General features: G+C 37.8%; 4 protein-coding genes across 7 annotated transcripts; 3 read left to right on the top strand and 1 right to left on the bottom strand.

The window, feature by feature from the left end:
• Window positions 1-716: 716 nt before the first annotated feature.
• LOC137966153 (rhomboid-like protein 14, mitochondrial) lies at window positions 717-3,458 on the top strand. Its single transcript, XM_068812684.1, has 2 exons — window positions 717-1,001; window positions 2,321-3,458. Exons 1-2 carry the CDS (start codon window positions 798-800, stop codon window positions 3,098-3,100), a joined length of 984 nt encoding a protein of 327 aa, XP_068668785.1. The 5' UTR covers window positions 717-797; the 3' UTR covers window positions 3,101-3,458.
• Window positions 3,459-4,476: 1,018 nt separating this feature from the next.
• LOC137966151 (iron-sulfur assembly protein IscA-like 1, mitochondrial) lies at window positions 4,477-7,814 on the top strand. Of its 2 annotated transcripts, none has more exons than XM_068812681.1 (4): window positions 4,477-4,716; window positions 5,019-5,256; window positions 6,974-7,091; window positions 7,217-7,814. In XM_068812681.1, exons 2-4 carry the CDS (start codon window positions 5,070-5,072, stop codon window positions 7,338-7,340), a joined length of 429 nt encoding a protein of 142 aa, XP_068668782.1. In that variant the 5' UTR covers window positions 4,477-4,716; window positions 5,019-5,069; the 3' UTR covers window positions 7,341-7,814. The 2 variants fall into 2 exon arrangements, with proteins under 2 accessions (XP_068668782.1, XP_068668780.1); XM_068812679.1 differs by having other exon boundaries at window positions 4,477-4,840.
• Window positions 7,815-8,342: 528 nt separating this feature from the next.
• Window positions 8,343-14,471, bottom strand: LOC137966214 (putative pentatricopeptide repeat-containing protein At3g15200). 3 transcript variants are annotated; one of them, XM_068812769.1, is made up of 4 exons: window positions 14,363-14,471; window positions 13,075-13,224; window positions 10,347-10,459; window positions 8,343-10,029 (listed from the first exon to the last, which is right to left on the bottom strand). In XM_068812769.1, the coding sequence occupies exons 3-4, from the start codon at window positions 10,396-10,398 to the stop codon at window positions 8,426-8,428; spliced, it is 1,656 nt and encodes a 551-aa protein (XP_068668870.1). In that variant the 5' UTR covers window positions 10,399-10,459; window positions 13,075-13,224; window positions 14,363-14,471; the 3' UTR covers window positions 8,343-8,425. The 3 variants fall into 3 exon arrangements, with proteins under 3 accessions (XP_068668870.1, XP_068668871.1, XP_068668872.1); XM_068812770.1 differs by lacking the exon at window positions 13,075-13,224; XM_068812771.1 differs by lacking the exons at window positions 13,075-13,224; window positions 14,363-14,471 and having other exon boundaries at window positions 10,347-11,027.
• Window positions 14,472-15,150: 679 nt separating this feature from the next.
• Window positions 15,151-18,055, top strand: LOC137966221 (uncharacterized). Its single transcript, XM_068812782.1, has 4 exons — window positions 15,151-16,261; window positions 16,653-16,877; window positions 16,982-17,073; window positions 17,154-18,055. The coding sequence occupies exons 1-4, from the start codon at window positions 15,170-15,172 to the stop codon at window positions 17,920-17,922; spliced, it is 2,178 nt and encodes a 725-aa protein (XP_068668883.1). The 5' UTR covers window positions 15,151-15,169; the 3' UTR covers window positions 17,923-18,055.
• Window positions 18,056-18,414: the final 359 nt, after the last annotated feature.

Genomic DNA, 18,414 nt, shown 5'->3' with positions numbered 1-18,414 from the left:
TTTTTACTTATATTATTAATAAAAAGGAAAAAGGAAGACCACTACCAATGGTTCCTTCTTGAAAATGTTAGGACATCTTGGTGACCTATAATTTTTTAATTTTTACTTAATAAATATAATTAATATAAATATTTTTTGTTAAGATTTATTAATAAATTAGTCATAGTTGTGAGTAAAACTTATTTATTATATAACATTTAAATAATAATTTTTTAAAAATTTAACTCCTAAAATTAGGTTAATTGCTTAAATATTCATGAAATATAATACAATTATTTATTATATAGCAAAAAAAACCCTTATAATATAATTAAAAATACATAAAAATAAAATAAAAAATCCGCTCATATAAATTATTATTTTTTAGTTCATATTATTTGTAATATGATGTTAAATTTTTATAGAGGGACCCAAGAAGAAGCTTGTGGAGATCTTTTTCTTCCATACAAAGGCATTCTCCATGAAATAACAAAGTGAAATGACAATAGTACCCTCCTTAGCCTATCTAAATAAAATAATTTTTTTTACTGTCCTATTTTTAAAAAAAATTATAATTATTTTTTTCTAATTTCTTCTATTATATTTGGGTGTCTTGAAGGTTGATAGTTTAAAATAATAAACAAAAATATATTTTTTTCTAATTTCTTCGATAATATCCATATTATTTGAAAAGGGCAGTTTCGTCACTGTGTTCTCGAAAGAGCCAGACTCTTCTGACTTACAGGTGCCTTTCCCCTGGAAGAGGATTTCGAGAGGAAGACAAGCACAGTCGCAGGGCGAAGAGAGAAGGGGTAGTGATGGAGAGTAGGAGGATTTCGAGAGGGATGATTCCTCTGTTGGGTCTTCACGTTGCTAACGAGTATTACCGCCGGGAGAGAAAGCCCCCTGTAACAGCAGGTCTGCTGCTTGCGAATACCCTCATCTATTTGAGGCCGGGTGTTCTTCATGATATACTACCGGCCCTCGACGAAGTGTGGTTTAACCCTCATCTCATTATCAAGGTTAGTAGCTTCTGTATCCTTTTGTGTTTTATGATATCTGTTAGCTCTCCTTTAATTGGTAATTCATTGGTGGAAGGGGTTCGGTTAAAAATAATTTCTTGTTGTGGTGTTAGGGTAATGGGTTCAGAAACGAGAGCTAGATTTTACATTTTTTGTAATTAATTTACATGCAAAGACTAATTTGAATAAGATAAAACTCTACATAGCTTCTGATAGAAGTGCGAAGTGAAGCTAGAAATGGAAAAATAGTTCTACGAAAGACGGAAAGCTCGTTTGGTAATTAGACAGATCGTCTTTGGGGAATTTAATGTAGAAACAAATGAAAAGGACCATGGGTTATAAAGAGTATCACTCTTTCCCGGGGCTGCAGTTTTCCTGCTTGGGAAATTGTTAGTTGCTTCATGAGTTTAACTTTGATTGGAATCAGTCTGGTGGTTGAGCGACTTTGCTGGAAGTAATGCTGTCAACGAGTGGAACTCCTGTGGCACAACAATTTGAAGGAAAACAATGAAATTTTAATTGGGCAGTAGTGGCAGAAACTTTATCAACGATGTGTTTGTCTTGATATGTTGTTAGATCATCTAAACAGGGGAGTTTGGGGTTTACAATTGAAAAAGGGGAAAAAAATTGTGGCTTACCAGCAAATGATCAAATAGTTATGAAAGCTTGAAAAGAAGATGGACAACATGGTTTTCTTGTTGGACAACAGGAGTTTGTATATTGTTACTGGATTTGAACTTTTAATGTTATGAGGAAGAAAAAAGGATAGGGTGAGGGCCATGACATCTTTTGGGAGTACCTTCGAAAAAAATGATATTATTTGGGCAACTAGAAAGAAGGGGATGCGAATTGATGGAAACTCATGTACTTGTCTACTTCTCCTGAAGGAGAACTTGTTGACTATTTTTTATGTGAAATGGCATTTCTGAAATGCACCTTAATTGAACGTGTTTTTTTCCCCACTTGACAGCTGGTCTCACCAAATTACTGTTGTCGATTATTTTGTTTAAAGATTTTTTGTCATTTGGTGATATGACCTTTTGTTTCTTCATTGTACTGTTTGATGCTGAATGGCTAGGATCAATTATGTGTAAGTGTCACTTATAAGGTTTTAATATAAATTTGAATATTGATGCTTGGGAATTTTTGTCATTTTCGCTTTAACAGTTGGTCTCTTGTGATGGAGAGGTTGTAGCATGACACTGAAATCAATTTTTTTGCAGTACATGCAGTTAATACAAAATTGTTTTGTACGCTTGTATAGAAATTCATTCTCAGTATCTTTGCTGATTTGACACAACAATTTCCACTCTGAACAGAATGGGGATCTTCGACGCTTCTTCTTGTCAGCTTTCTATCACATGGGTGAATCTCATCTAGTCTACAACATGATGTCTCTTTTGTGGAAAGGGATCCAACTGGAAATATCAATGGGGAGTCTTGAGTTTGCTACAATGGTCATAGAATTACTTGCCATGTCCCAAGGAATTACCCTCCTCCTTGCGAGAAGTCTATACATATTTTTTGATTATGGAAGGGCCTACTACAATGAATACTCGGTTGGATTCTCAGGTGTCCTTTTTGCTATGAAGGTGGTACTAAACTCTCATTCAAGCGATGATTATGCCTATGTCCATGGACTGATTGTACCAGCCCGTCATGCTGCTTGGGCTGAGCTAATCCTCATTCAGCTATTTGTGCCGGGTGTGTCGTTTCTTGGCCACCTCAGCGGGATACTTGCAGGAATTCTATATCTCCAGCTGAAGCGGTCCTACTTGGGTCAGGACCCGCTGACAACAATACTAAGACGCTTGGCTCGTGTTGTAAGATGGCCTTTTAGGTTTCTGGGAGACCTATTTTGGTCACGTAGGAGGAGAATTTCTGGCAGGGGAACTGTAGGTGGAAACCATTCTAGGAGAGATATGTCTGCCACATGGAGGTGCACTGCATGCACTTACGATAACACTTGGTGGTCGAATGATTGTGAAATGTGCAGGACAAGAAGGGAAGGAGAAGGCTTTCGATCGAACCGTCCATCGAGCTGGCAAGTCCCTTCCATGGAGGAAATGAGGAGGAGGAGGATTGAAAGGTTTGGTTGATAGCTTTGTGGGAAGTGGGTATGTAGGATTAGGTACCTTTGAGTGACACCATTAGAATTCAAGTTTGGTTTGTTTTTCATTCTGGAAATGATCGAAATTGTTTCTGAATTTCAAGTGGCATGCTGGAAGCCAGAAAGTGGCTTGTTGTAGAAGAGGAACTCAGTGGCTGTAGGTGTCATGTACAGTTGTTCAATACAATTCAAGCTCCTTGTCAGTGCAGTGCAAGTGCAAATATTTCTCTTTTGTTTACTTACAGGATTGATAAATAAATGAGCACCTTAACAATGGAGAGTTTGTTATTTTGAAGTCACTTTGGATTGAAATCCATTCTTATCTCTGTCATATTTCTCAATGCAATTGTTCTCTCTACTTGAAAAGCTTATAGTCTTCTACATTTCTGAGTCTTAGCCCCAGTTTGTAATGTTTTTACGTTTTCTTGTGAGAAGAAAATGCCCCAATGTTGCCTAGAACTAAAATTTTATCAAGAACCCCATATTTCTCCTAGAAAATCTCCTAATTGTTCCACAAGGCATTCAATCTGTTGCTTGATTGTGGTATAAAAAGTAAAAAATAGATTTCTTTTATTTTTTTATATATATTATTATAGATAGATTAACCTTAAGTTTGCACAAATGAAAGAGATAAAGAATAAATTCTTAAATCCCCTTGGCTGCAAGTTAATTCTATCTCACCCTTATAAATATCACTTAGACTACAGTTTATTAGAATTAAAAATTTTAATCATTTTAATATTGATATGAAAAATAAATTATACAGATAAAATTGTGTATATATATAATGAAAAATAAATTATCTCGTACCGATAAAATTGTATCTATATATTTAGCTGATCCAATACAAAAAACTATTTGGTGCGAAACATACAAAACGTTATTTCGACTGTTTGATTAGGGGCTATATCAGTCATCTGATTAGCAATTATCTCAACCATCTGATCATGCCTAGACAGCTAAGATAGCCGTTTTGTATATTTCGTACTAAATAGTTTTTCGTATTAGATGACTCGTATGTGTAATATATATATATATATATATATATTACGATAGTAAATAATAAAATATTTAAATATTTAGATATTATACATAAATTTTCATAGAAATAAGAATATTAAAATAGTAAATAATAACAAAAAATTATTATTAAATAACATTTAAATATTTAAATATTACCCATTTCCTTTTAAATAAATATTTTTTTAACTTAATTCATCCTCTCTATATACAGAGAATTTTTTTTATTACACTTACAAGTATTAAAATTTCGAAATTAAATAAATTAAATAATTGAATAGAAAATTTTAACGGTAAATATTTAAATTGGTACAGTAATGGCCGCCTCCTGCGAATCTGGACTCGACGAGAGAGATCGAAGATTCGTAGACAGAAACAAAGTCGGTAACTTGGTAGGCAAGTGCCGTGCCTCGTTCGATTGGGATTTAGGAGGGGAAGTCAGAAAACCATCTATAATCCCTCCCATAAAGCCTGTTCGCCGCGCTGTTCCTCCTCTCCTCTCCGTCGACAACAAGCCTTTTCCTCTTTCTGGGTGGGGATGTTTTTGGTGTTTAAGCTTGATTACGGGGAAGGCGAGAGGACGAGGTGAGCGTTCGGTTTGCAGGCTTGGAACCGGTCTGCAAAATTCTGCCCCTCTTTTTTGTTCATGCTAGCAGTGATTTCTGTTCGAAACAATCTCAAGCTAGGGCAGCTCAGCTGCGCGTGATTGGTACACCATCTTCACAATTTTAGACACCCAATTGACCTCCATGCTGGATCCTTTTGCATCCATGCTTGGATTCATGATGCCTTTTTTCTTTTTCTCTTTTCTGGGTGTGTTTTTGCTTTGCTAATTACCTCATCTCTGAATATAATTTTCTTTCCTTTTTTTGTGCTTTCTTGTGTAGATATCTCGATCTTCAAGAGTTCTAGACGAGGTCTATCTTTTGGGCGATTATATGGCTTCAGTCCTTGCTGCAGCAGCAAAGAGTGTCGGCCAACAGGCACGGCGTCAGGCTCTTACGTTAACGGATGAGGCGGCTGCTAGAATACGCCACCTCCTTCAGCTGCGGCAACGTCCGTATCTGAAGCTTGGAGTAAAAGCTCGTGGTTGCAACGGATTGTCCTACACCCTTAATTATGCGGGTACCTCTCTTTCTCTTCAATTATGCTGGTACTTCTCTTTCCCCTCAATTATGCTGGTACCTCTCTTTCCCCTCAATTATGCTGGTTCTTCTCTCTCTTTTCATGTCATAGTTGAGTTTTTGCCTCTCTTTACTGGTACTGGATTGCTTGTGGGATGAATATTGATTGAGAAACATTGGAATTGGGTTTCCCGTGCATTGGTTATTTTGGTCCGGGAATCTGGTTATGGTTTTCTGTGGGAGATGTATTGAAGTTTCTAACCCTCCTGTCTCGTGCTTTATTTTAAAAATTAGAATGACTATTTAGGATTGTAGTTTCTGAGGTTGGGGAGCGGGGATAGTGGCTATATTATGGCACTGGGGCTACATATAGTTCTAACTGGAAGATCGACAGATACAGAACAATGATTATATCTGCAGCAAAATATAGAGAAAATGGTGAAAGGCAAAAGCTCATAGAATCATCTTTGGCCGAGCCTTGTGCCAACTAATGTTGGAGTTGGCTACAGGGGCTATCCCCATCTATTGTACTTTATCATTTGCTAGTTCCATTGCTAGTGTGTTCTTTCAGTCCAGTTGTGCAAAATTATCAAGGACGATGGATACACATCAAGATCTGTTTATATTTTTATTGACATGTAGATATTGATAAAGCCATCAGTTCATACTTTTGTCTGCTGGTTTAGGACTCGGTCCAAGTCTCATAGATTTTAAGAATATCCCCTCTTTGTGTATCAGTGAGATTGCTGACTCCTTTGAGAACTTCAGAAGAAGCATTTGCAGGCCATATGTGGCAACTCATGACTCTTTATTGTAGACACTTACAGAGATACGAAGGGTCAGTTTCAGTATTTATTCTGCAGAGCCTCTAGAAAGGAGAGAAATGTAAGTTTTGGCATAGGATTCATGAAGACTCTTTTAGGCATGCATATCTTATAACGCCATAGGATTCAGGAAGAGTCTTTTTGAGGCCTGGCTCTGTAGGAATGTGCAAATGATATCACCAAGAGAAAACCTTACCCATTATATACTGCTTCAGGGTCACCAGATGCTTGTTATTTGATCAGTTAAGAATTTGAGAAAGTGACAGTCTGGGCTGGCTTTAGTGTTTCAGGCATCTGTTTTGGACTGTCCAAAATCCAAAAGGTTGCAGATGTTGCACGTTATGTAACGTCCATTACATGTTACACTCATCCCTGATGACAGCCAGTAGGTGCTGATGTAGTGAAGGGGATTGTGCATTCTGAAGTTTCGTAAGATGCGGGTCTGTAGAAAAGCAAACGATGTAAATGACAGGATGACAATCAGTTAAAGGATAGCAAGGACTAATCAATGTCAATATGAAGCCTATTGTTGCTATTCACTTTCAAATCATATTTCTTTAGTTATTGTGCATTAAGTATTTTGGTGGTAGCCTGCCTATAGATACGGTCTGGTAGCTAGATACTACTTCCTTATGGTTATTTTGAGGAAGGTGTATGTGTCTGTTATCAGTGTAACTCCCCAATCCTGACAACCCGTATGCTGTAGCTATTAATACTTAGCTGGGGAGGTTTTTTTATTTAGTATCTTTAATCTTAGTGGTATTAATTTCTATCTATAATTACTTTTCCCTACCCAAAGAAAACCGAACTTTTTTTTTCCTATGGGAGATGAAAGGACAATTTCTTCTGATGCTCTTGTTCAAAAGAAATCTTCTGATGCTAATAACTCTGCAGATGAAAAAGGGAAATTTGACGAGTTGGTTGAGGAGAAAGGTGTCAAGATACTGATTGATCCAAGGGCACTCATGCATGTTATAGGAACCAAGATGGACTTTGTGAATGACACACTCAGGTAGGCATCTCTTGTTCACAGATTTTTACCTTCTGCTCCCTTTCCTTGCTTGATTAACGCCAGTGATCTGTTAAAATCTTGTTTCCAAATTTTTTTAATACTCGTGTACTGCATTTCCTTTACAGGTCTGAGTTCATATTTATAAATCCAAACTCCAAAGGAGAATGTGGCTGTGGAGAATCCTTCATGACAACCGGTAGTGCAGCTTCTAAGTCCAGTGATCAGACTCCAGGAACTGGCACTAGTTAATCCAACTGCAGGACACAAAACGGGACTAGCGAGGTTTCCTGTCGGAGATTTATCCGATTCGTCCCAAATAGATCCGGACCTGAAGTATTCTGAAAATTGGACTAACTCACATAGGTCTCTGCTCCTGGGAAAAAAACTCTTGGCATTTTGACAATTTTGAAGTGTAGTTTCCAGGGTGCTCCCTGACTAACACTTCCTAATTCGATCAACCTACTGTCAGCTGTTGCGGTTGAATAAAATGCTACTGAGAAAAATGTGTACCAGACCTTGTATCTGGTGGGTCAGTGAGGGATTTTGTCAATCTTTTTTGTATGAAAATGTAGCTATTAATATTCTTTTATTGAGCTCATACACTTCTGGTCTTTCCTTCACAACTTATAACCAATCTGATAGTCCAATTAATGAGAATGTTCCACCACAGTTTTTGATTTTTTGTTTTTGAGAATGTTTAATTAGGTCTATGAGTCCATTTTGAATCTATGAACTCCCTTTTGTGGGGTGTGTATGATTGAATGGAAGTTTTCAAGTAAGACCTTGTTATGTGTTGTGTTTTTAGATATGGCTGGTGGGGTGTGTATTAGACCAGCAACAGAGAAGATACAACCAAAGCATTATGGACATGACACAATTGATCCAATACAAAAAGCCATTTGGTACAAAATGGTTATTTCAGCGGTTTGATCATGATTAGACAACTGATATACCATTTTGCACCAAATGGTTTTCTGCCCTAATGGATATGATGATATTATATTGTAACATATGACAAAATTCATTTTCTACATCAAATAACTTTATATTGTCATTAAGTATTAGGATCAATAAAAAAAAACTTTGGAAATCTTTTATTAAGAACAATTAGCCCCAATTGGGAAGAGTTTTAGTTAGGAAAGTGTATGGTTAGTAGTTAATTTTATTAGTAGTCAATTTATAAGAAGGTCATGAAGTGTCCATTTTTTATTAGTTTATATCTATGTTAATTATTTAGTTTAGTGTGTCACAATTCAATTGTAATTTGGAAGTACAGAGAAGTTGAATTGAGAAAAAATTGGCATGATTTCTATTACAAAATTGAGAAAAAAATTTCATGTTCTATTCTTGCTCGTAAGTGAAGAATTTGACCAGTTATCACTTGTCTCTCTCTTCATTTCAATTGCCTTTACCAATAACTTAGTCCTTGGCTCTGGTATCATGCCTTTAGATATCATCTCTGTGAAATAAAATATAGCCTTGTCCATCGACCCTTTGTTGTACAATCCATGAACCATAAGAGTATAAGACCGCTGATCAGTACCCAATCCAGTTTTCTCCATCTCATTCCAGATGGATTGAACACCTTCAAAATAACCCCACTGTATAAATAATTTCAGGATCAGATTGTAAGTGTCACTTGTGATCCTACAATTGGATTTTTCCATTCTCTTCAATAATAGAGGGACTTCATCTGGCTCCTCCAACGACTTCAAAAAATAATTATAAGTTCTAGCATTTGGATCACAGCCCTTCTGCTCCATTTCATCCAAAAGCTTGTAGGCTTCATCCATCCTCCTAATTTTGCATATGTGTTTAATAAGAGAATTATACGTAGCAGTATCCGGTTCACAACCCTTTTCATTCATCTCTCTGAAAATAACAAGAGCATCCGGTATCTTCTTCTTAAAGCACAAAGCATCGATAATACAGTTGCAGATAGCTACATCTGGAGGATGACCTTTCTCCCACATGGAATTAAACAGCTTCACTGCAGTTCCCAGTTTTCCTGCCTTAGTCAGAGAATTAATAAAAATTCCATAAGTGAATAAATCAGGCTTGCATCCAGAAGTTATTATATCATTCCAAAACCTTTTAGCTTCAAATATGCGTCCTGCTACGCACCAACCATTGAGGATTATATTTCTGCTTTTTACATCCGGAGGAAACTCATTTTTCTTTAGGTAAAAGAGAGACTCGGCCACTTCTACATGTTTGTATCTGCAAAGAGACCTCAGAAGTGTTTGAAAAGCCACATTATCAAGTTTCAGGCCAAAATCTTTCCTCTTGTAAAACATATCTATTGCTTCTTCTACCTTATGCCCACCTGCAAGTCTGTTCAGCAAAACCTCGAATGTTCTTTCAGTGACAAGCGTAGCTCGTTTTTCATAAGGAATGCTTTCAACAAGTTGCCTCATCAACTTGAACTGTTTCATCTTGCCTAGAATATCAAGCATTTGATTATAAGCATGGGAATCATGTGAGTAGCCTTGTTTGCTTTGAGCCCAGTTAAAAAAGAACAGAGACAATTTCCATTGAGAATGATGCCTTCGAAGAACCTCACAAACTAATTCTTTGCTCACCAAAATCTCTTGTTGAGCAAGAGCTGATTCTAGAACAGAATGGGATTCATGGGCCTTCATCAGGTTTTGAATCATGGTGGCATCTTTAATAGTCGAATTATTGGTTGAGACCAAATGACAAACACTTGAACTACTGTCGTCCAGTTCAGTATAAAGATTTCTTTCTGCGTGCAAATTTTGGTGGAATATAACATAAGACAGATAGCTTTTCTGTAATTTATCGTATCCTCTACCGATACCAGTGTTGTCATGTACATGTGTGATGTTGTTGCAGCATGAAAAGAAATTTGATGACAATACAGAAGGGAATAACTGCTTAAGCAAGTGATATCTGTTATGTATGCAGCAATATTGACCTGAAGAAATTATAACAAAGATTGAAGGTTACTGACTGGTCTGAGAAATATTAATCCGCATAAACATCTAAAATCTACCCGTGCTTTACCAATCAACCTGTGCACTTGACACATGAACTTCCAAAACAATGGATTTCCTCTCTATTGGAAAACATTCACTTAGTTCTTCATAATGAAAGAAACTTTTATAGTGGCAATCAAACAAAAAATAAACAAATTCAAAAACAGAAGCTAACAAGGCAGCTAGTAAGTGAAACAAAATCATCTACAAGTTGAAGACAACTGAGAAGGTTAACATAGGCAACTCACAGACTTACAGTAGAGAACAGCAGAGATTGATGAAAGAGGCTTTGGTCCACCAGAGAACATAATGCTCCGTCAATTTTCCTCTTCGAGGATTTAAAGACCACTTTTCCAGAAAATTTGCAATCTAAATTCATGACAAGAAAAAAAAAAAATACACGATTAGATATATAATCAACGCAAGCAAAACCCATCATTCCACTAAGAGTAAGCCGATAGACCAGGAACAGAGAAGATACCTATGTCAGCAACAAAGAAGATACAAGTGCTTCTATGGTGAAGACATGGTCAGAAATGAAGACTGAAATGATACATCATGGATATGGTGGTATTGTGGTGTTGTGTTTTAGCATACTAGCAGACAAGCCCGTCCAATGAAGGGGCGGTACAAATAATGAAATTGATGACTAAAAGTAGTGACCAAAAGAGCTTAGAGAAAGACAATAATTAGAAGTAATTTGGTATGGTCTTGTTAATGCTGGCTGCTCAGCTTAATTTAACAGTATGTCTGTAAATTTAAGTATGCCTATCAATGCTTGTTGCTTCATTTAAAATTCATCCATTGGAGGCTGACAAGCTTATTTGGTGGCCAGACAAAAAGGGCTCTTTCACGGTCTCATCAGCATATGGCTTTTTAAACAGCGGTAACTCGGCTTGGAGGGTGAATGAAATCAAATTTGTATGGCATTTATGTGCCCCTCCAAAGGTAAAGTTCTTCATGTGGAGTGCCTGTCAAGGTAAAATTCTCTCGGCAGCCGTATTGAGAAGAAGATGTCATCCCTCAGTGGATCCCATATGTCCACTCTGCAACTCTGAAAATGAAACTACTAGCCATATTCTTCTCCATTGTAGCTTTTCTTGGAAGGTGTGGATCAACATTCTTGGAAAGTTTGGTTTTCAGTTCTGCATGGCGGCTGATCTGCTTTCGTTCAGTAAATCTTTCATGGGTACCCCTATGCTGAGTCTTGAAAAGATGATGCTCTCTGCATGTGCTAGTTTTATCCTGTGGGGTCTTTGGAATGAGCGAAATAGAAAACGTTTTGATGCTAAAAGTGAATCTTTAGACCGAGTTGCGGACATAGTGGTTGGGCAAATATCAACTTGGCTATTAACCAAGAAAGCTTTCTCTCCTTATTTGGGTTCCTCCATTCATGAAAATTGGAGAAACTTGGCATTGATGCATATTGGGAAAAAGCCTCCGGTTATAAAAGAATGGTCTCCTCCTGATCCTGGTTTCCTAAAGTTAAATTTTGACGGTTTGTCTCTTGGCAAGCCTGGTATTTTTGGTTTCGGAGGAGTTATTTCAAATCATTCCGGTAATCAGCTTTTCACTTATGCCGGACTTCTTGGTATATCAGACTCTACGTCTGCTGAATTGCATGGTCTCCTCTCCGGTCTTCGTATCTTCAGAGATAAATGTAGGGGACCTCTCCACATTGAAGGTGACTCCAAAGTGGTGATAGGTTGGTGTGAGAACACATCTTCTCCTCCATGGAAGCATTGGGATACATTTAAAGAAATTTTAGATATTACCTCAATTATTCCTTGTATTTGGTCTCATATTCCGAGATCCGGAAATTCGGCGGCTGATGTGCTTGCCAGACAGGGAGCTACCCTACAATCACTGGTTGTAAGGGACGTGCTCCCTCAAATTTTGTAATTCTTTTTCGTTTTATTAATACATCTTCTTCTTCTTCTTCTTCTTAAAAAAAAAGTATGACTATCAATGACTAAATAATATGACTAAAATGATAAATTGCTCATCAGACGATTTGCACAGTACATCTGCTAAAAATTCTGATTAAAACTTAGTTATTTTCTTCCACTTTTTGTCCGCAACTGATTAGTCAAAAACTGATGCAGCACAAATTAAGTATGAAAGCCAAAAAATGTTGCCTGACAAACCCTTTAGAAAAGTTAAAAAAAATCATATAGGTACCAATATGCAGAATTTACTTGTAACTAATGTTACAAAAAGAAATAAAAAGATTGCATGTCATCTTTACTGACCAAAAAAGGATTGTATGTAATCTGTATTGCAAAAAATAGGAGTATGGAGAACCAAGCTGTGGTGAAAAATCAGTTCTTTTAAGGAAAATCAATGCAGATTATAGATGGGCAAAGTAGCGTATAATCTGAGCCACAAATCAAGCAAAAGCACTAATGACTACAAACTGTGCAAAATCAGAATCTTCTTCAACCTAACAAAAAAAAAAAGTGGACAAAAAAATCAGGAAATAACACTGAACCAAACTGAATGAAACTGAGTTGATCTATGTCTTTTTTGAAACAATAGGTATATATTATATGCATAAGAAATCTGAATGTCCCAGCAAAGATCAGCCCATGAAAATGATCTTGTAATTAATGAAGCAATCAACAGGTAAGAAAATCTTCTCCACTATCTTATGTAACGATACTACCCCTAAAGTGATATAAACAATTTTTTCAGTTAACACAAATGAAAACCAGTACTGAGGAAGTTGGGCAATATGAGAAGCATTAAGTTGAAAAATTCTACAGCCAAAGCAGGTGCAGAGCAAAAAATCCGCAGAGCATTCCAACTGTCTGAGAAGCAATAAGCTAAAATTGCATACCAAAAACCAACTGATGGGATGAAATTTTCTGTAAAACAACCCAGAGACATGGTTTTAATAGCATATTAGATGCCATGATTCATGACTGTATTGGATGAAAAATTAGAAGAATCTCTTAGTACTCCTGTTTTACAAATGGACAAACCTGTAGTAGAAAGAGCAATAGATGTCCATCCAATATAGTTATGATCAGTTGAGGATTTCTCTCCCTTGGTTTCTTCTCTCCTCTCTCCCAAGAGCTGAAATTCCTCTCTTCTCTCCTTCCCTTGAGATCTCTTGTGTTTATGTCTTGGCCCTAGAAATCAACACTAATTCAGTAAAAGATGCCTACAGGCATCTTTGTAAGCATAGTCAAAGATGCCTAGTCACTAATTCAGCAGGACCCACCTCACATTGAATAATGCTTATTATGGTTTTTTTTGCTATAACACACTATATTATGTTATACAATATGCCTCCCAAATGGCCTTAAAAACTTTTCAGACAACAGAAACAAAAATGGCAATATCGAGCAATATCGTCAAACAGCAGATAAGCAAGTGAGGAGAGTAATCACAAATACGCTCTTGTTCCTTGATTGATATTTAAATGTGGTAATTTTCTCCTTTGTCTCTTGGGATTCAATTCTTTACAGTACATTTACTGTCCTCTATAACAGGGAATTAAATTAGTACAGGAAAAAAATTCTATAACCAGTTGTATATTATGTGAAGGGTTGGAGGGGGTATCAAACACTTGTTTATCTTGTCAATTCCCACCATTCGTATGTATGTGATAGAGGAGTACTTACAAAATAAGCTTTTTCCAACACAGGAAAAAGAAATAAAAATTAGAAAGCTATAAACATCCCTCGAGATATTAGAAAAATAACAGAAAACACTTTTCTTGTTTTAACTTACTAATAAAAAGACATTATAAAAGCACGTAAGTGGAGCCAAAGTTATGAAATCACTCAAGGAGAAAAGCTTTCATTACTACAAGATATTACGTTTTCTGTTTCTTATACTCGAATCATAAGATATCCTTTCATCCCAATTTTTTTCTAAATTCCCCTTTTTTTTCCCGATACAGCTGCTTTCCTCTACCATTTCTACTGTCACTACTACTCGTTCATGAGAACTATTTCTTCCAAAGTATACACCAATAATTGATTCTACTTTGACTTAACATGAAATCCTATTTTAGAAAATACTCAACGGGACTCAGCCAGAGAAGCCCTTTACCAGAGACAGAAGAAGAAAACAAATGGAATAAAATTGAGCAATACCAGAAATATCTTCAAGCTAACTTTCACTCACCCACAGCCAATTTCACGCATTTCAGACAAAAAAAGAGAAACCCAGAGACAGAGAAAAAAAGAAAGTATGCCAGCATGAAATTGAATATTCATTTCAATGTCGAAAGAAGAGGAGAAAAAAAATAAATAGAAGAACCTGATAACTTTCAACTTGTCTCCACTATGCCTCTTCCATAACCTATTCAAGACGAGGACATCAGATCGCAGAAAAATAAGAAGAGGAAAACCAACAACAAAAGGTCGAAACAAGGAGCAGGCCCGAACGATTCTCAGAAGGTGGTGTTAAGATAGACATAAGCAAGGTGATGTTGCCGGAAGAATGAATAAGGTAAGACGCGCGCGAGAGGCTCCCTATGAGATCTCGTCCATGTTTAATCGTCCCAGAACCCTCAAAGTAATTTTAATAATTAATTTTATTTGCACCATTTATTTATTTTTAATTATTTGTAAATTTTAACTAATTTCTTAGATAATATAAATATTTTTAAAATTAGTAAATTTAATCTTTATTCATTTACTCAATTTATTAATGAATTTATTTAATTATTTAATTATTTTAATTAAATTACTTCTAGAGTTCATAATTATTTATCATTATTAATTTAATTAATATTTGTTTTTTTATTTTTATTTTTTTCACTTTATTGCTAATGTGCCTTCTTGATGACAATTCGGACCCTTATCTCCCGGTCTTAGAACCAAGTTGTCAAGGTTATTTTTGTAATTGTCGTAACGTCCACAAATTTAAATTTCCGGAGAGAGGCAAAGGCGGGCGTTCAAAATTTGAAATCAAGAAATCGTAACGGACATTGCCCTTCCTCCACCGTTTCCTTTCATCCTTCCCTTTAAAACAAAAAAATCAAAACAAAAGTCGGAAATTGGAGCCATTTTCCTCTCAGATTTAATTCTCTCCGTCTTCCCCATTTCCCCATTGGCCCCAACAATGGCATCCCTTACGCCGGGAATTCTCCTCAAGCTCCTCCAGTCTATGAACTCCGACACCAAGGTCGCAGGCGAGCACCGCTCCGTGCTCTTGCAGGTCATCAATATCGTGCCGGCCCTCGCCGGACCGAATCTTTGGCCCAACCATGGTTTCTTCATCCAGCTCTCCGACTCTTCCCACTCTACCTACGTTTCTCTCTCCGATGTTGACAATGACCTCATTCTAGCTAATCGCCTCCAACTCGGCCAGTTCGCCTACGTCGATCGCCTCTATTTTGACTCGCCGCCGGTCCCTAGAGTCTCTGGTCTCCGGCCCATTGCAGGTCGCCATCCTTTCGTCGGGACCCCCGAGCCTCTCGTTGCCAAGATATCTCCCTCTAAGCGCGGTTTCGTGATACAGCCTGTTCCTGACGGTGCTCATTTATTAGACGCCATTTCGGCTTACGTGCAGAAGAATAAACCAGAGGACGGGAAATCGGTGGCTAATGGTGGCCCGAGACCGGTTTTTGCTGCAAAAGAGAATGTGCAAGTCGAGGAAGAAAAGAAATTGCAGGGATCCACTGCGGAGAAGCAGAGGTTTACATCACCGGCAATGAAGGAAAGAAGGGCGTCGTCCACCGGGAAGAGAGGCGGGCCTGAAAATTCGCCGGCGAGGAAGGCGGTGGTGTCCAGGCCTTCGTCCCCAGTGCCTTCTAAATGTGAGGTTCCGAGCTTGGTGCAAGCAAGAGAAGAGAGTAACGGTGGCTGGAGGGCTTCAAGGGAGCCGGCCATTATTGTGCCTTCGAGGTATCGGAACCCGTCGCCGAGTGGGAGGAGACAGGCTTCACCAAATGGGAGAAGGATGTCCCTTTCGCCGGGTAGGAGGCTTTCGGGAGGTTTGAAGGTCTCGCCCGCTGTTACAGATTCAACAAATAAAAAGAAGATGGCAACGGTTGTTGCTGGGATTTCAAAAGTTTCTGACGCTTTGATAGGTTCTGCAAAATCTATGAGGAAGAGCTGGGATGAGCCCGCCATGACTGCAGCTTCTGTTGAGCCGAAACAGAAAGCCGCATTGAAGAACAAACCGGCGTTGCCAGCTATTTTGCGGACTCAGGTATCTGCAATTTGACTATAATTTTCAGGCACAACCTAGTTGATTCGTTTAACAATAGCTTCTATTGGTGAAAATGGTATCTGAAGAATCAAATGATATATATTGTCCGGTTATAATTCAAAATTCAAAACTTCTTATCCCAAGTTTCCGATTTTCTGTTTACCTCTTCCCTAAATTTCAACATTCGAGTTAAATGATCTATTTCTTTCTCAAATTTCAATTCTTTGAGCTATGCGATCCACCTTTAATTTCAGTAAATCTTTCTCTCTCGCTGGAAATTCCACCTTAAATCTTCACGACCTATTTTCAGTTCTTTCCTTTTGTCGATGTCATCTTATTCTGCGTTCTGATATTAATTCACAAAACATCTGATTCCTCTCATGGATTATAGGTTGCAATCTTTAGACGATTGAGTGACAAGAATGGCGGACAGCCAAATCAAGAAGAAGTCTCTGCAATAGAGACGCCAGAGACCAGTCCCAACGTTGAGAGTCTCCCTCGCCGAGAGAAGCCAAGCTCTGCAACACAGCCCAAAATCACCATTCATGATCGAAAATGGACAGATGGGAGTGTTTCTCTGGATGCTGTCTCCCCAAAACTTGCTAATCTAGGAAAGGTTAGAACCCAAATCATGCTTTTCCCCAAAGAAAAATACTCCAACAAATGCTTCTTTAAAATTTATCAAAATTGTCACCTGCCTCTAATTTTTCTGTTCCGCAGGATGCTATACAGAGGCGTATACTTGCATGTACAGCTGCATCTGAAGCCCTTGAAGAAGCCTTCGCAGCAGAATCAGTTGTGAGGGTCCTGAGGTGAATGCCGTAAATCTCTACCGTCAATAACCGAAACAAGCAGTTTGGGATTCTCATTTTTAATTTTCTGTTTACTTCAGCAAGTTCTCGGATCTCTGTTCCTCATCCAAGTCTGGAAATCCTCTCCCTACCATCGACCGCTTCCTTATCCTATATCAAGAAGCCGTGAAGTCTACTTCAGTAGCTGAATCCCTCATGGAGCGTCGCTGCTCTGATTATAATGTCCGGGAGCCCTCTGATCCGCTCTCAACTCAACGTGCAAAGTCCATCTCTCTCTGGGTTGAAGCTGCTCTAGCCACTGATCTCGAAGTCGTCTCGCTCCTCAGCAATCACCCAGATAACCCACCAAAAATCCAGAGTCCTGACAAGTCCAATGGTTCACCTCCAAAAACAAGCGTCTCGAAGAGGCACTCCCATGGCACACCTGCCCCCAAGAAGAACTCTGCAAGGCCTGCGTCCCCCCCACGATCATCATCATCTTCGGCTTCGGATTCTCTTATATGGGCTCGGGGGCTTGGAGTCAGAGAAACGGCAGAACTAGGCAGGAATCTGTGTCTAGAAATGCAGGTCTGGTTTCCGAAGTTTGTGGAGGAAGCTTTAGACGCTGGGTTCCAGGTGATTGGGGAGTATTCGATGGACAGCTGGGAATTATTCGATCAGGATAATAATACGCAGGTAGCAGTGGTTTTGTCACAGTTGAAAAGGGTAAATGAGTGGCTTGACAGGGTTGGATCCAAACCACAGGAGAAGACGGTGATCCAGATGATTGAAAGGCTGAAACGAAAGATTTATGGGTTTGTCATCCAGCACGTTGGAACTGCAATTGAGAGCTCTGCCTCCAGAGCATGACCACGGTTTTCTTCTTCTTTTCTTTTTTCCTGTTTTGTTCAAAATTTTGGTCATTTTCTTGATTCCATGCCTAAATGTATTTATGTAATTTTCTTTCAACAACTAAAAATCAAGTTTGTGATCTTGTTCAATATTGCCAAAGAGTTTGTTTTTGTTTTAAAAACCTACTAACAAGATCCCATATTTGATTTTTAGCTATTGAAGTCCTCTCATTGCTTGTAAAAACAAAATAGGATAATTTTCAGCATTAATGTTCATATCAAATTCTTGAAGGTACACTTTATACTTTGAAGAAATTGTAGGTTTCCTAAGATCTTCTTATTGGTACTTCTATATTTTCATGTTGAGAATGTTGAGTAACGTGATTTATAGGAATATCTTTATAATGAGATTGTTCTTCAACTATTGGTTGTTCTTGGGAAATCGAATTTTGATGATAATCTTGAATGACAACTAATTTATGTGAAGAGATTGTAGTTTATTATTTTAAAT

This window comes from Aristolochia californica, unplaced genomic scaffold, assembly GCF_029961685.1.
Source record: "Aristolochia californica isolate CCGP_79_NKW_82.1479 unplaced genomic scaffold, dmAriCali1.0.hap1 SCAF_5, whole genome shotgun sequence".
NCBI lineage: Eukaryota > Viridiplantae > Streptophyta > Magnoliopsida > Piperales > Aristolochiaceae > Aristolochia > Aristolochia californica.
This window is presented reverse-complemented; position numbering and strand designations above follow the sequence as displayed.

Bases quoted from the DNA above. Each gene is read 5' to 3' on its own strand.
- LOC137966153 (XM_068812684.1), top strand. From the start codon at position 798: ATGGAGAGTAGGAGGATTTCGAGAGGGATGATTCCTCTGTTGGGTCTT. The intron at 1,002-2,320 runs GTTAGTAGCTTC...CACTCTGAACAG, and splicing joins ACCCTCATCTCATTATCAAG to AATGGGGATCTTCGACGCTT.
- LOC137966151 (XM_068812681.1), top strand. From the start codon at position 5,070: ATGGCTTCAGTCCTTGCTGCAGCAGCAAAGAGTGTCGGCCAACAGGCA. The intron at 5,257-6,973 runs GTACCTCTCTTT...ATAACTCTGCAG, and splicing joins CTACACCCTTAATTATGCGG to ATGAAAAAGGGAAATTTGAC. The intron at 7,092-7,216 runs GTAGGCATCTCT...TTTCCTTTACAG, and splicing joins TTTGTGAATGACACACTCAG to GTCTGAGTTCATATTTATAA.
- LOC137966214 (XM_068812769.1), bottom strand. From the start codon at position 10,398: ATGTTCTCTGGTGGACCAAAGCCTCTTTCATCAATCTCTGCTGTTCTC. The intron at 10,030-10,346 runs GTAAGTCTGTGA...TAATTTCTTCAG, and splicing joins AATCTCTGCTGTTCTCTACT to GTCAATATTGCTGCATACAT.
- LOC137966221 (XM_068812782.1), top strand. From the start codon at position 15,170: ATGGCATCCCTTACGCCGGGAATTCTCCTCAAGCTCCTCCAGTCTATG. The intron at 16,262-16,652 runs GTATCTGCAATT...CATGGATTATAG, and splicing joins CAGCTATTTTGCGGACTCAG to GTTGCAATCTTTAGACGATT. The intron at 16,878-16,981 runs GTTAGAACCCAA...TCTGTTCCGCAG, and splicing joins AACTTGCTAATCTAGGAAAG to GATGCTATACAGAGGCGTAT.